The sequence below is a fragment of the Rattus rattus genome, chromosome 4, assembly GCF_011064425.1.
Source record: "Rattus rattus isolate New Zealand chromosome 4, Rrattus_CSIRO_v1, whole genome shotgun sequence".
In the NCBI taxonomy this organism is placed as follows: Eukaryota; Metazoa; Chordata; class Mammalia; order Rodentia; family Muridae; genus Rattus; species Rattus rattus.
In genome coordinates, this window is record NC_046157.1 from 48,450,965 (window position 1) to 48,463,910 (window position 12,946).

General features: G+C 44.8%; 1 protein-coding gene across 1 annotated transcript in view; it reads right to left on the reverse strand.

Annotated features, from left to right (window-relative positions):
* Positions 1 to 884: 884 nt before the first annotated feature.
* Positions 885 to 12,946, reverse strand: part of LOC116898954 (SH3 domain-binding glutamic acid-rich protein) — a 20,270-nt gene continuing 8,208 nt past the window's right edge. Inside the window, exons 3-7 of the mRNA XM_032900370.1 lie at positions 8,708 to 8,788; positions 5,578 to 5,649; positions 4,702 to 4,794; positions 1,619 to 1,672; positions 885 to 994 (exon numbers count right to left, since the gene is read on the reverse strand). Coding sequence (XP_032756261.1) covers positions 911 to 994; positions 1,619 to 1,672; positions 4,702 to 4,794; positions 5,578 to 5,649; positions 8,708 to 8,788 — 384 coding nt within the window. The 3' untranslated portion in view covers positions 885 to 910. The remainder of the gene's footprint in view (positions 995 to 1,618; positions 1,673 to 4,701; positions 4,795 to 5,577; positions 5,650 to 8,707; positions 8,789 to 12,946) is intronic.

Below are 12,946 nucleotides of genomic sequence, written 5' to 3' on the forward strand. Positions count from 1 at the left end.
GGCCCTGTGGCTCTGTGGCCCTGTGGCAATTTGCTTTGCTCCTAGGTTGATGACAAATACACATCACTTTTGCATTTTCCCCAGTTCTTCAGATGGAACTTTATAAAATTCTCGAATATGAGTCCTAGTTCATTCCTTAGCAGTGGAGCTGTTACCAAAATCTGGCAGAGAGTTGACCTTAAGGTAGAGATCTGTGGCCAGGTGGTGGTGATGGTGGTGGTGCCTGCCTTTAGTCCTAGCACTCGGTAGGCAGAAGCAGGTGGATCTCTGAGGTTCAAGGCCAGCCTGGTCTACAGAGTGAGTTCCAGGACAGCCAGGGCTATACAGAGAAACCCTGTCTCCAGAAAACAAAACAAAGTAGAGGTCTATAGCCAAGTGGTGGTGGTGTGTATCAACAGCATAAAGAAATATGGGGGAGACATCAAGTCCTGGGACAGTGTGTCCACCTAAGTGTTCCTGGTCCACAGAGTGTCCACCCAAGTGTTCCTGGTCCACAATGTGTCCACACATGAGTCTTCAGCTGATATTAATAAGTGAAGACAGTGTGCAGCCCTTAGCATGACATGCACAGCAACAGCAATTGTCTTTTATGAAGTAGTAGCTAGCTCGGAGACTTTCAGATTAGGTTTGCAGTCAGCATCATCAGTATCTCGATGGCAGCATCTTGCATGAGTCATGCTGTGAACATGCAAGCGTGCTGGTGAATAGAGGCATCAGGACAGACTGCACCAAGAGCTGCTTCTGTGCCAGCTCTTAAATAATGATCTCATTCCTTTCCTACCATGCCCTAGTGCCCTAGTGCCAAGTCATGGATATGGTAGACTCTGAAGACTGCAGGCACAGAGATGGGCAGGAGAGACACACCTGTGACAGGCCTACCTGGGAAAGTTGAAGCACCAGCCTGAAAAGCCTAAGAATCTTCTTCTTCTCCTCCCTCTTCCTCGGGTTCTTCTTCAGCTTCTCCCTCTGCTCCTCCCTCTGTTGCCTCTTCCGTCTAGTTTATACAAAGCCACGTCATTACTGAGAAGCACAAGCACCAAAGACACAATGGGAACAAGATACCAAACTAAGCTGAGGGCTCTCATGACACCTGCCACACAAAAGACGGTGGTGAGTGGTTGAAGAAGACATCTGACATTGATGTTCAGTTGCCACATGCACACGCATGTGCGCGTGCACACAAACATGCACACATAAACATATATATGTATATATATACACACATGCACACACATACAAACATACACATATACACAAACATATATATATACACATATACACATACATGCCTATACATATACACACATACATGCCTACATGCATGCATAAATATATATACACACATATATACATATACACATACACGCATGCACACACACATACATACATACTTACATACGCACACATACATATACATACAAACACACTTATACATATACACAAACAGATATACACACAAGCACACAGACATGCACAGACACACACACATACACACATACACACCACCACCACACGCACACACACACATACACGAGAGGAATGTAGCAAAAGCTACATGGGTGTCACCAGCAAATGTTTTCACTCAGCTGATTAAACCATTAAAGGTGGCAGATCCTACCTCTTCTGCTGTCTCTCCCTCTTCTCCCTTTTCTCCCTCTTCTCCCTCTTCTTCCTTGGGTCCACAAAGAAAAAAAAATGGAGTAAGACTTACGTTGAAGAGAAACAAACTTTAATAGCATAGAACCTCATTGCACAAGTAGAACATCACATATTCTCATGGCATAAGACAGCCCAGCTGTGATGACCTAACAACACTCGGTTCAAAGATGCAAGTGAAGAGCTTGCTGTGCAAGCTGGATGAGCTGAGTTCAATCCTCACACCCCACATAAACGTAGAAGGGAGAACGGGTTGTACAGCGCATCTTCTGACCTCTACACGTGTGCATGGCACGATGATAATCTTTAAACAATGTTGAGATTATAATGACTTCATCTCCCACTTCTCTTCAACTCCTCTTTTGTAGCCCCACCACCACCACCATTTGTTCTCATTCAGACCTCATGGCCTTGGCATGGCTGCTGTCTACAGACCTTAAAACCTTGCCATCACCCTGCCGCCTGCCTCTCTTCAGCAACTCCAGCCACAGACTTGCAGTCCTCCCGCTTGCAGCTGATGCCCAGACTCCAGGATGACTTTATTCTCTTCTTTAACCCCTTCTTGCCCTCATGGCTCCCAGACCACAGGCTGGGACTTTCACAGACCAGGGCTTTCCTCAGTTCCCCACATCAAAGGCGCTCACACTCTGGGAAGCCCAGGGGCTGTTACTCTCCAATAATTCTCCTAAAGGATAATTCTTTCATCTCGTTCCTCTCAAACCTGGAACATCTTCTTTGTGGTTTAAAACAATGGCTCTGGCTGGCCCCTGCCTAGCCCTCCAGCTTCCCAACCCCTCACTCCTCCTTCAGCCAAACATGAAGTCCTTTTACATCAGCAGTCATTCAAAATAAGGTTTTCAGGGAAGACATTTCATAGCCCAGAAGACTGAGTTACAGGCCCTCAGACTGGTTCCCACAGCCATCACTGAGGTGTCCGTCTCTCTGACTGTCCTGTGTGCTCCCTGGGGGTGTGACCTGTCCCTTACTTATTATCAGGACCTCTAGGATTTTGCCACTGGTGGAGCCAAGATGTAAACTCAATAAACAAAAGCAAAACCTAGGAGCAAGAATACCCGAGGCCTGATACCTACTCTCTGCCTCTCAAGGCTATTCGTTTTCTCCTTAATCTCCTGTCGTCAGATTAAAATCCACCACATTCAGCATGGAATTATCAATTCTATAAGGTTTCATACTTTCCTAAATCTAAGTGAAACGAGGTGTTATTTAAAATGGTGCTTGGAGGGCAGTAGTGGGGACAGTTTTATCACAGTAACTGCTGGTCTCGACCTCAGGTAACTGTCAGTAACAGGAGAGGGACTGAGCACTCCTGGAATATGTACTAAATGCAAACAGTCGTCTGCTCAGTGCTCTTATGGAATTATCCCTAAAAGCAACTTCGAGGGCCCTGGAGATGTTAGCTCTCAGAGCCGGGCTTCCTGCCAGGACTCTACTGTCCCATTGCTCCCTCCCAATCACTGAAGTTCTGCCCGGCATGGGACGATGGCTCATTCAACCGATAAAATGTGAATTGAATATGTTTAGCAAATGCCACTCCTGCCTCCAATCCTTCTTAGGTTAAGGTGCAATACACCCATTTTAAAAGCTTCCTAACATAAGCTCACGGAATTAGACAATGTCTGAACCAGGCAGCTGTTAAAAAGCCAACTATGCAAAGTGCTTGAACTCCAGTTTATGGTTAGCAAATGACCGCGTAGACTTACAAAGAAGGCTGTCATCGCCAGGTGCAGACTGGGTGGGAACCAGCACCGTGAGTGTCATATTATCCACATGATGCCACTGTGCAGTCCTCCACGGGAGCCACCAGGGGCAGACATGGGAACTGAGAAGTCTCAGACCTGTCACAGCAGCTATTTTCTGTTGGGAACTTAGCCGAGAGTTGGGCCACTGACACAGCACTGGGACGGTACCAAGGGCAGGTGTCAGTGGTGATGAGTGTCAGACACGGATGCTGGTGATGATGCTTAGGCCTGCCAGTGTGGCCTGAAAGTGCAGCTGGCCCTAGAACTGGCAGGAGAGAGCGCCGGGGTAGCCTCAGGGTCTCTAACCCTTAGTCCAGCCTTGGGCCTGCAAGCGTTTGGAGCTACAGCCACACTGGCCTTATAAAAGGCACTTTTGTATGGTGGGAACCCAATCGTGTGTCACCAAACCAGGCAGGGGCTTTGGGTTTCCAGATGAGGAAAACCAGCTGGCAACCAACAGGACTCAACATAACTTGACCTTTTCCCATAAGGTAGCTTTACCTTGATTAGAGCCAACACAAACATGAGCCAGTTGTGGTATTTCCACCATATTGTGACGCTCTCATGACACTCCTATTGACACACTCTCCCTGGGGAGGCTCAGCCCAAGGCCTATAGCCCTCCCCAACTCACAAGGTTCCTGGGCAGCCAACACCACCCCAATGTCTTGTCAACCAAATTCCCAAATTCTGCAAGTGGTTCCCACACCCATTGCTCTGGTGCTTATAGAGTCCCATACATCATTGATCATCTGGCTGTCCCAGAACAGCAAATCTCTTTGGGATCAGATCCCACGTGTGCCTCAGACTCCCTGCAACTTGTTGGTTCTCTGGATGCGGAATTCAATGAGTTTCTTTCCCAGTGCTGAGTGCCGGTCCTCAAGTTTCCTGCTGCTGTTTCGCCAACACATGAACACCCTGGCCCTTTTTCTCCAAAAGGCTCATGGGAAGCCATAATAGGTTAGTCATCATTGAAGACGAAGGAATAAGGACCCTGTCTGACAGGAACATGAATATGACTTATCCACAAACACGTGATGATCACTGAGGCCTGCACTGGCTGTTCTCCAGCAAGCCTGGCTCAGAGTCCTCACTCTGGCCCTCTCACATCTGCTCCACAGCAGTAAAGCAGGAGTGAATAGCTGATCCCTCACAGCTAAGCTCTCAGCATCCACGTTCTCTCTCAAAGCTGTGAACCCAGCACACAGCACAATTCCCAGCACCTTCCAGGAGCTCAGTAACGGAAAAGCTGCAGAGAGACTACCATGAACAGAACAAGCACTCACCTTCTTCTCTTGGGATTCAGAAAGCTCGCCAGTGTCTTCACTGTCCTCTTTCTGTGCCTCAGTTTCTCCGCTTTCTTCAGCCTTCTCTGTTCCCTGTTTAGAAAAGAAACTTAAGGCATCACTGACCTTCAGTGAGGTCCCAAGTAAAAGGGCAGACCACACCTGCTGTGATTTCCCATTTCCGCCATGGCACATAAGTAACACCAGCAGAGACTTCCTCTGCACAAGGTCATTCAGATGCTGACACCCACCCCCAAACTGCTAACAGGCTGACTGCATGCATGCTATAGCCATAAAGTGCTGAGTGTGAGGTGTTGAGTTTAAGGGCGGTAAAGGTGACAGGTGCATAGATGGATGAATATAAATGAAAGGTAGATAGAATTATGAATGGATGGATGAGCTTGCAGGTGGGATGAAGGATGGATGGATGGATGGATGGATGGGTAGATGGATGGATGGATGGACGGATGGGTAGATGGGGTATGGTTGGGGGTGGATGGATGGGTAGATGGGCAGATGAGTGGGTGGATGGATGAATGAGTGGATGGATGAATGGATGGATGGATAGAAAATAGATAAAAGAGATGATAGATGATAATCTTAGATGATACATAGACACAGAATAGATAATAGATTATATAGATGGTAGAAAGAGAACTCATAGATGATTGCTAGATGACAGATCAATTGATTGGTAGATATAGATAATTGATAGATAGAGATAGATGATTGATAGATGATAGAGAAAATAGATGATAGAGCTAGATTGATAGATGAAAGAAGACAGATAGATGAACAGATAGACAGACAGACATAGAATATATAGGTAGACGAAATAAAGAAAGAAATGTAAGGATAATCAGCACCAGCCCTTACCTCTGCAGCCCCCTCTGCCTCTCCTGCTACATCTCCATTGGGAAGGGAAGACGCTTCCTCAGATTTTGTCACCTGCACCAAATAGTTGAAAACAGTTGAAAATTCTCTTGAGGATGTACCTCTCTTCTGTGTCTTTTAACTAATTCAATTATTCTTATCCTCAGCCTTCATTTTACTCAACGCAACGGTGGTCTACCTAGAGATTTCCTTCCTCAATCCAAGCCTTCTTATGTCCACCTTTCAGGGACTCTTTATAGTGTCTGACTCTAAAGACACTCCTCACTGGCTGCACGGAGGATGTGCAACTCTTCCACCAGTATCAACTCCTTTCCTTCCCAGGACCTCCACTCTTTCTAGATCTCCCGCTGCACACAGCAGATCTGTCATGTCTGATTTGGGATCCTAGGACTCCTGGCCACCTAGAACTCCTGCTACATGCCAGATCTCTCATGTCTGGCATCTGGGGTCCTAGAACTCCTGGCCTCCTAGACCTCCTGCTGCACACACATCAGATGTTTCATGTCTGATGTCTGGCCTTTCCCACATTCTACCCTTTTGTCTTTTATCTCTTGCTACTGTGCTTCTCTCTCTGACCTGAACTACAATCTTACGTTCAGTGCTGTTCATTGTCTTTGTTGCTTATCCAGTTTCAAACTGGAGAATTCCAGAACATCTCTAGAAGCTCCAATTCCTACCTTCCATAGTCCTCTTGACATGTTTCCCTAAGTCCTCTGATTCATTTAAATGTTTTGACATTTGTTACATGCTGGTCACTGCTACATAAATTATATCAAAATGTTTCATCATACCTTACTTTGGGCTATAAATCACAAAATCACATTATCTCAGATGGATGGCCCCTGGCACTGGGGCAGCTTCAAGTAGAAAATTGTTGAGTTCAAAGTCAGCCTAATCTATTCAGTGGAAACTTGTCTCAAAACAAAACCAAACCTTGAGATGTCATTTGTGTCTTATCGATTAAACAGATATTTTCCTAAGAGAAAATCCATAACAGAGATCTTGATGTTGATGCTGCTGTTGAGTCTGTTATGATATCTGCTGTTGAGTCTGTTATGATATCATGAGGTGACTCCCTAAGGACAGTAGCCACCAGGATACACAAATGTTGACCTAGAATAACCACACTCTAGCAGTGTACTGCAAATGTGGCGCTGTAACATTGTAAGTAACAAATGTGGTGCTGTAACATTGTAAGTAACAAATGTGGCGCTATAACATTATCTCTATCAACATGTAACATGGTAATGATCATCTATCTCTGCTGACTAGAGCCGGAACTCCTGCTGCATGTATAATTGGATATCGTCCTCTGATACTTGCTAAAATAAAACAGAAGAATTCTGTGGGTAAGCTGAAGAGATGGCCCCGTAGTTAAGAGCCCTCACTGGTCTTACAGAGAATGTGGATTCAATTTCCAGCACCTACAGGGTGGCTCACAGCCATCTGTGCCTCCAGTCCCTGGGGATTCGATGCCCTTTTCTGACCTCCAAGGGAACCAGATGCACACATGGTATATACATATATATATATATATATATATATATATATATATATATCCCACACACACATATATATACACACACACACACCATGCATGTATTCACATATATTGTGCACAAATAATAATTAGGAACAGAATTTATTTTTAAATTTTCATTAATTATTACTGATAAAATGGGGGAGTCTTTTTGAGACGGTTTCTCTGCGTGGCTTGGCTTTTTGGAACTCAGAGATCCACCAGTCTCTGCTTCCCAGCTGGGATTAAAGGTGTGCAGCAACAATGCCCAGCTAATAAAACGTATTTTTTAAACAAGAGTTTGTCATCAGACAATAAAGAACTATAGGTTAGTGATCATAACTTCCATCATTTGTTTCAAGCGGCACAGCCATGTATTTCTTTAATTTTGCTGCAGCACGCTGTAGGAAAGTGTCTTTCCACGCTGGGGCTCCACTGCTGTAATGGTTTGATATGCTCAGCCCAGGGAGTGGCACTATTAGAAGGTGTGGCCCTGTTGGAGTAGGTGTGTCACTGTGGGTGTGGGCTTAAGACCCTCATCCTAGCTTCCTGGAAGTGAGTATTCTGCTAGCAGCCTTCAGATGAAGATGTAGAACTCTCAGCTCCTCCTGTACCATGTGAAGCAAACATTCGGGAGCTTGAAGAGAAGTCAGTCATGATGACGTAACTGTGGAGTCACACAAGTGGTTTTTCTATGCACCTCACAAAGACTTAGATCACCCAACACAAAGATGTGACACTTTCCCCCTTTTCATTCTTCTTTTTTGATGCTGGAAACTGAGCCCAGGGCCTTCTTCTAAGCCATTGCACTGAGCTGCGCCCCCTGGCCTCACCCCAGCATTCACATTTATTAAATACTGCAAAACTAACTAGAAAAGAATGAAAGCAAAACTAGGAAATTGTCTAGTAAAACCTTTGTATTATCTCTCTGCACACACTTCCTCAATGAAGTCTCTATTAAAAATCATATAAATACAAACTTACACATGCACACACTCATACACAAATGCACAGGTATACACACACAAGCATTACACATGCACACTCATACACACACATGCACACACACTCATGCACACATGCACATGTATACACACACAAACATTACACATGCACACACACTCATGCACACACATGCACACATGCACAGGTATACACACACAAATGCGCACAAACATTATACATGCACCCACATGCATACATGCACAAGTACAAGCATACACACACTCAGACACAAATGCACAGGTATACACACGTGCACACACATGCATACATGCATAGGTATACACGCACACAAGCACGAACATTACACATACGTACACACACTCATGCACAAATGTACCGAGTATACACACATAAACATTACACATACATTCATGCACAAGCACGCACATGTGCACACACGCACACATTAAAATGTATAGATATAAGCAGAGCACCCACAGAAGGGTGATATGTAAATTCATGAAGTGTTCTGCAAGTTAAAAAATAAATCTTGTTGCCTTAGAGTATCATTGATGAGCATTGATATTTACCAGGTCTATCTTCTATCATTATAGCCTGTACTAGTCCACCCAGGGCGTCCAAGCTTACCTTTGACCCAGGAGGGGGAGCCAGACCAAGGAAAGAATAAATAATATTTTCTTCTTTTGCAGAGAAGAAAGAGTCAAAATCCTTGAAGCAAAGAAAGAGAATATTTAAACCCATTATACACTTGAAAGCTAGAATAAGCCACAAGCCCAGCCCCCTTTCTATGCGTCATCAAGGACAAAACAGCCTCTCAGTTTGCTTTGTCAATTGATAACTAAGCCATACAGCTATAAAGTAAATCCAATAATGTTATGTCTGCTATGTACATTGTCATGTACCTAGATAGCATGAGAACACACACATACATACGGGAGATAGAGGAAAGACTGCGGAGGGAGGATGTGACTAGGGGCAGGTGCACAGAGGGAGGGATGTGATGGGGGTTGGGGGTGCACAGTGCCTGGAATGACAAGACGAAGAGAAGCCTTTCCTCGCCCCACTGGGTTTGTATTCTGACCTTCCTACTTCCCTGAGTACCAGGGACACTCACATCTATATTATAAAGATGCTAATAGTCAAGCCTTCTTTAATTGTTCCAAAGCCCAGGCTGCCTTGGTCCTCAGATAGTCACCCCAGCCCAGTCCGACTCATCATCAACAGAAATGTCTGCTTCTTCCCACAGTGATTCCCTCTTGGTCGGGTAACCTGGCCTTGACTGTATCTGGCTTCCCATCTGGTGTTGTCTTTCTCTGATCGTTGTCTGCCATGAATCCCTGGACATCCTCATCTGCTCTGCACAGCAGATGCTCAGGACTCCCTGATGACCCCACCTCCTGGTGTAGAGACATCTACTGCTTGCCCCTGCTGTCCCAGGGCCCAGGGTATGGCTGACCAAGAACATGAACCATTAAGAACCCTTGAATAACTGAAATGATTATAATCTGCACTCTACTCATGGGTAAGACTATATCGACAGTATCTTAGAGTTTCTATTGCTGGATAAAAACGCCTTCACCGAAAGCTAGTTGGGGAAGAAAGGGTTTATTTTGGCTTACACTCTCAGTCCATTAGAGAAAAGTCAGGACAGGAACTGAAGCATAGCGGAAAACTGGAGTTAGGAGCGGACGCAGAAGCCATGGAGGAGTCTTGTTCTCAATGGCTTGCTCAGCTTGCTTTCTTATAGCACCAGGATCACCTGCCTAGGAGTGGGCCTACCCACAGTGATCTGTGCCCACTCACATCTGTCATCAGTCAAGAAAATTCATCACCTGGAAAGTGCACAGAATCACTCAGCCTCCATGACCGACGTCATCTGAGACGAATGGAGTCATGCGGCTGTTCGCCGTTTGTTATTTTCAGCAGCCTTCCAGCTCGATACTTCAAAACACCGTTACTCAAGTCAAACTCTGAAGACAAGTATTGCACTTATCTAGTTAGAGGCTAATGTTTCGTACGTTTTTGGTAGGAAGAAGTGATGTAGCTGGCCCTGTTTTGTTTTGGTTTTTGTCAGCTTTAATATATTTATGCCAGATTTTTAAAACCAACAGAATTTTCCTCTTCTTCGAGTGTGCGTTGAAGAATCACATTTATTCAATGGTTGATGTTGTTCTGTGATATCTGCACACAAATTTTTCTCAGTTTGATAGACACAAAGAAAGTGAACAACCCACTTTTAAAGAAAGAGAAAGAAAGAAAGAAAGAAAGAAAGAAAGAAAGAAAGGAAGGAAGGAAGGAAGGAAGGAAGGAAGGAAGGAAGGAAGAAAGAAAGAAAGAAAGAAAGAAAGAAAGAAAGAAAGAAAGAAAGAAAGAAAGAAAGAAAGAAAGGAAAGGAAAGAAAATGCTTCTCAGGCTCGCCCTCCGGCCATTCCGGTGCGAGCCTTTTCTTTATTGAGGTTTCCTCTTCCCAGATGACTCTAACCCGAGTCTGGTTGACAGAAAAGCAGCCAGCACAGACTTTTTAGTTCATGCCATCTGATTTTTACTTCACGAGTCCTTTGTAGTATGTATGTATGCATGTATGTACACGTGCATGCATGCTGTCTGCAGAGGCCAGAAGAGGATGTCAAATCCCTTGGAACTGGATTTGTAGGTGGTTGTGAGTTACCACGCAGACACTGGGAACCAAACCCAGGTCCTTTGCAAGAACAACAAGTGCTCTTAACTGCTGAGCCATCTCTCCTGCCTCCCTAAAGTCTTCAAAGGTTTCAAAAACCAGTGTTGACAAACGATTTCTTAAAATATAATAATAGAAAAGGTTATGTAGAGAGATCGATGTCACTCTCTGGCCGTGGCCCTTGTCCCTATTTAGGGACAAGTACCCATAGAACATTTCAAACAGGAAGTTGCCAACACTGGTTGCCTCCAAGCAGGACTAGCTACACAGTGTTTGAGGCCAGGGTAAAATAGACACACCAGGCCCTTGGTTTAAACGTGGCTGGAAACTAAAAGCAGCAGAGAATTAGACCAAGTAGAGCCCTTCTGAGCCTGAGGCCCTGTAAGGGCCTGGATGGCTACCTCAGGGTGGGGGGATGGGGGACTGTGACTAAAACTATAAACAGAGATTAGGGTGAGAGGGATTCATATTGAAGAGCCTTTGAAGTCATTTAATCTTTCAATGTGCACAAGTATGAATTTTTCTAATTTTTCTAATATTGAAAGAAACTGGGGTGCAGGAGCAGTGGCTCAGCAGTTAAGAGTGTTTGCTCCATCGGGGCTGGAGAGATGGCTCAGTGGTTAAGAGCACTGACTGCTCTTCCAGGGGTCCTAAGTTCAATTCCCAGCAACCACACGGTGGCTCACAACCATCTATAATGGGATCTTTTGGTGTGTCTGAAGACAGCTACAGTGTAGTCATATACATTAAATAAATAATTCTTTTTTAAAAAAAAGTGTTTGCTGCTCTCACAGAGGACTTGCGTTTAGCTCCTAGCACCCACATCATGTGGTTCACACACACCTGCAACTCTAGCTCCAAGAGATCTGATGCCTTCTTTTGGTCTCTGTGGGAACTTCATACAAGCAAATGCACAGGTACATGTACACACACACACACACACACACACACACACACACACACATGCACGAATACATATGAGTGCATATATAGATAAATTTCAAAAATTAAATTAAATAAATCTTATTTTATTTTATAAAGAACCTATTGCAGAAAAATTCCTTGCCACCACGGCTCCCTCCTGCATTACCTTGCCCAGGACTGGGGGGTGGGCGAGGGGGTGGATGGAGGCTAGAGAAAAATAGGTTCTGTCTTGTATTATTTTGATTACATTGATTTACTGTAGGGGTAGGGTGCACATGCCGCCATGCACGTGTGGAGAGTGTGGAGATCAGCAGACAACTTCTGAGAGCCATGGGATCCAAGGATAGAATTCAGTGGCTTGGCAGTGAGTACCTTACACTAGCCACCTCAGTGGATGGAGGAGGACTTTGCTCACAGAGGAAATCCTTTCTATACTCCGGGAAGCCCCAAGTACAAGACTTGAAATAGACCACTACCACCACCACCACCACCACTACCACCACCGCCGCCGCCGCCCCACAACAGGAACTGAGGACACTGAAGCTGAAAGTGCTCCCTCACCCACAGGACTTGTAGCTAAGCCTCTAAAGAAGTTAATCTGGCCTGTGGATTCCTGTAGTCGGTTCAAGTGCTTCACACACAGGCCCATGTCTACTTATAACCTCAGAAAGTGACCTTATTTGGAAGTAAGATATTTGCAGCTGTACCTGTTAGAAAGGCATACTAAAATTAGAGTGAGTCTTTTTCAATGACTGTTATCCTTACAGGAAGGCCCTATGGAGACACTGATATAAACAGGGAGAGCCCCAGACACCACGTCTGGAATGATACTTCTACAAGCCAAGGGCTATCAGTAAACCTGAGCGACAGAGAGAAGGGAATGGCACAGGCTCTCCTTAAGAGCTTCCAGAATGTTCCAAGCATTTACCAGCACCATTATGGCCTCGGGAACTGTGAGAGAATAAATATCTGTTATTTTAAGCCACAAAGTCTGTGGCAGTTTTCTAAAAAAAAAAAAAAAAAAAAAACTCAAGGCAAGCAAGCTAAGCCCCTAACAAGCAACAATTCATACATCAAGTCAGAGGCTCAAAAACTTTTGTGTTAAAGAGCAGACAGTGCGTCTGGAGACCATAACCTGCCAATGACGTGCTTGCCTTGCAGGCACAAGGATCTGAGCTCTGTAACTTTTTAATTTTTTCAAATCCTATTTTTAGTGATGGTTCTTAAACGCTTTAACCTTCCTTGTAACCAGAGGTAGTGGCAAA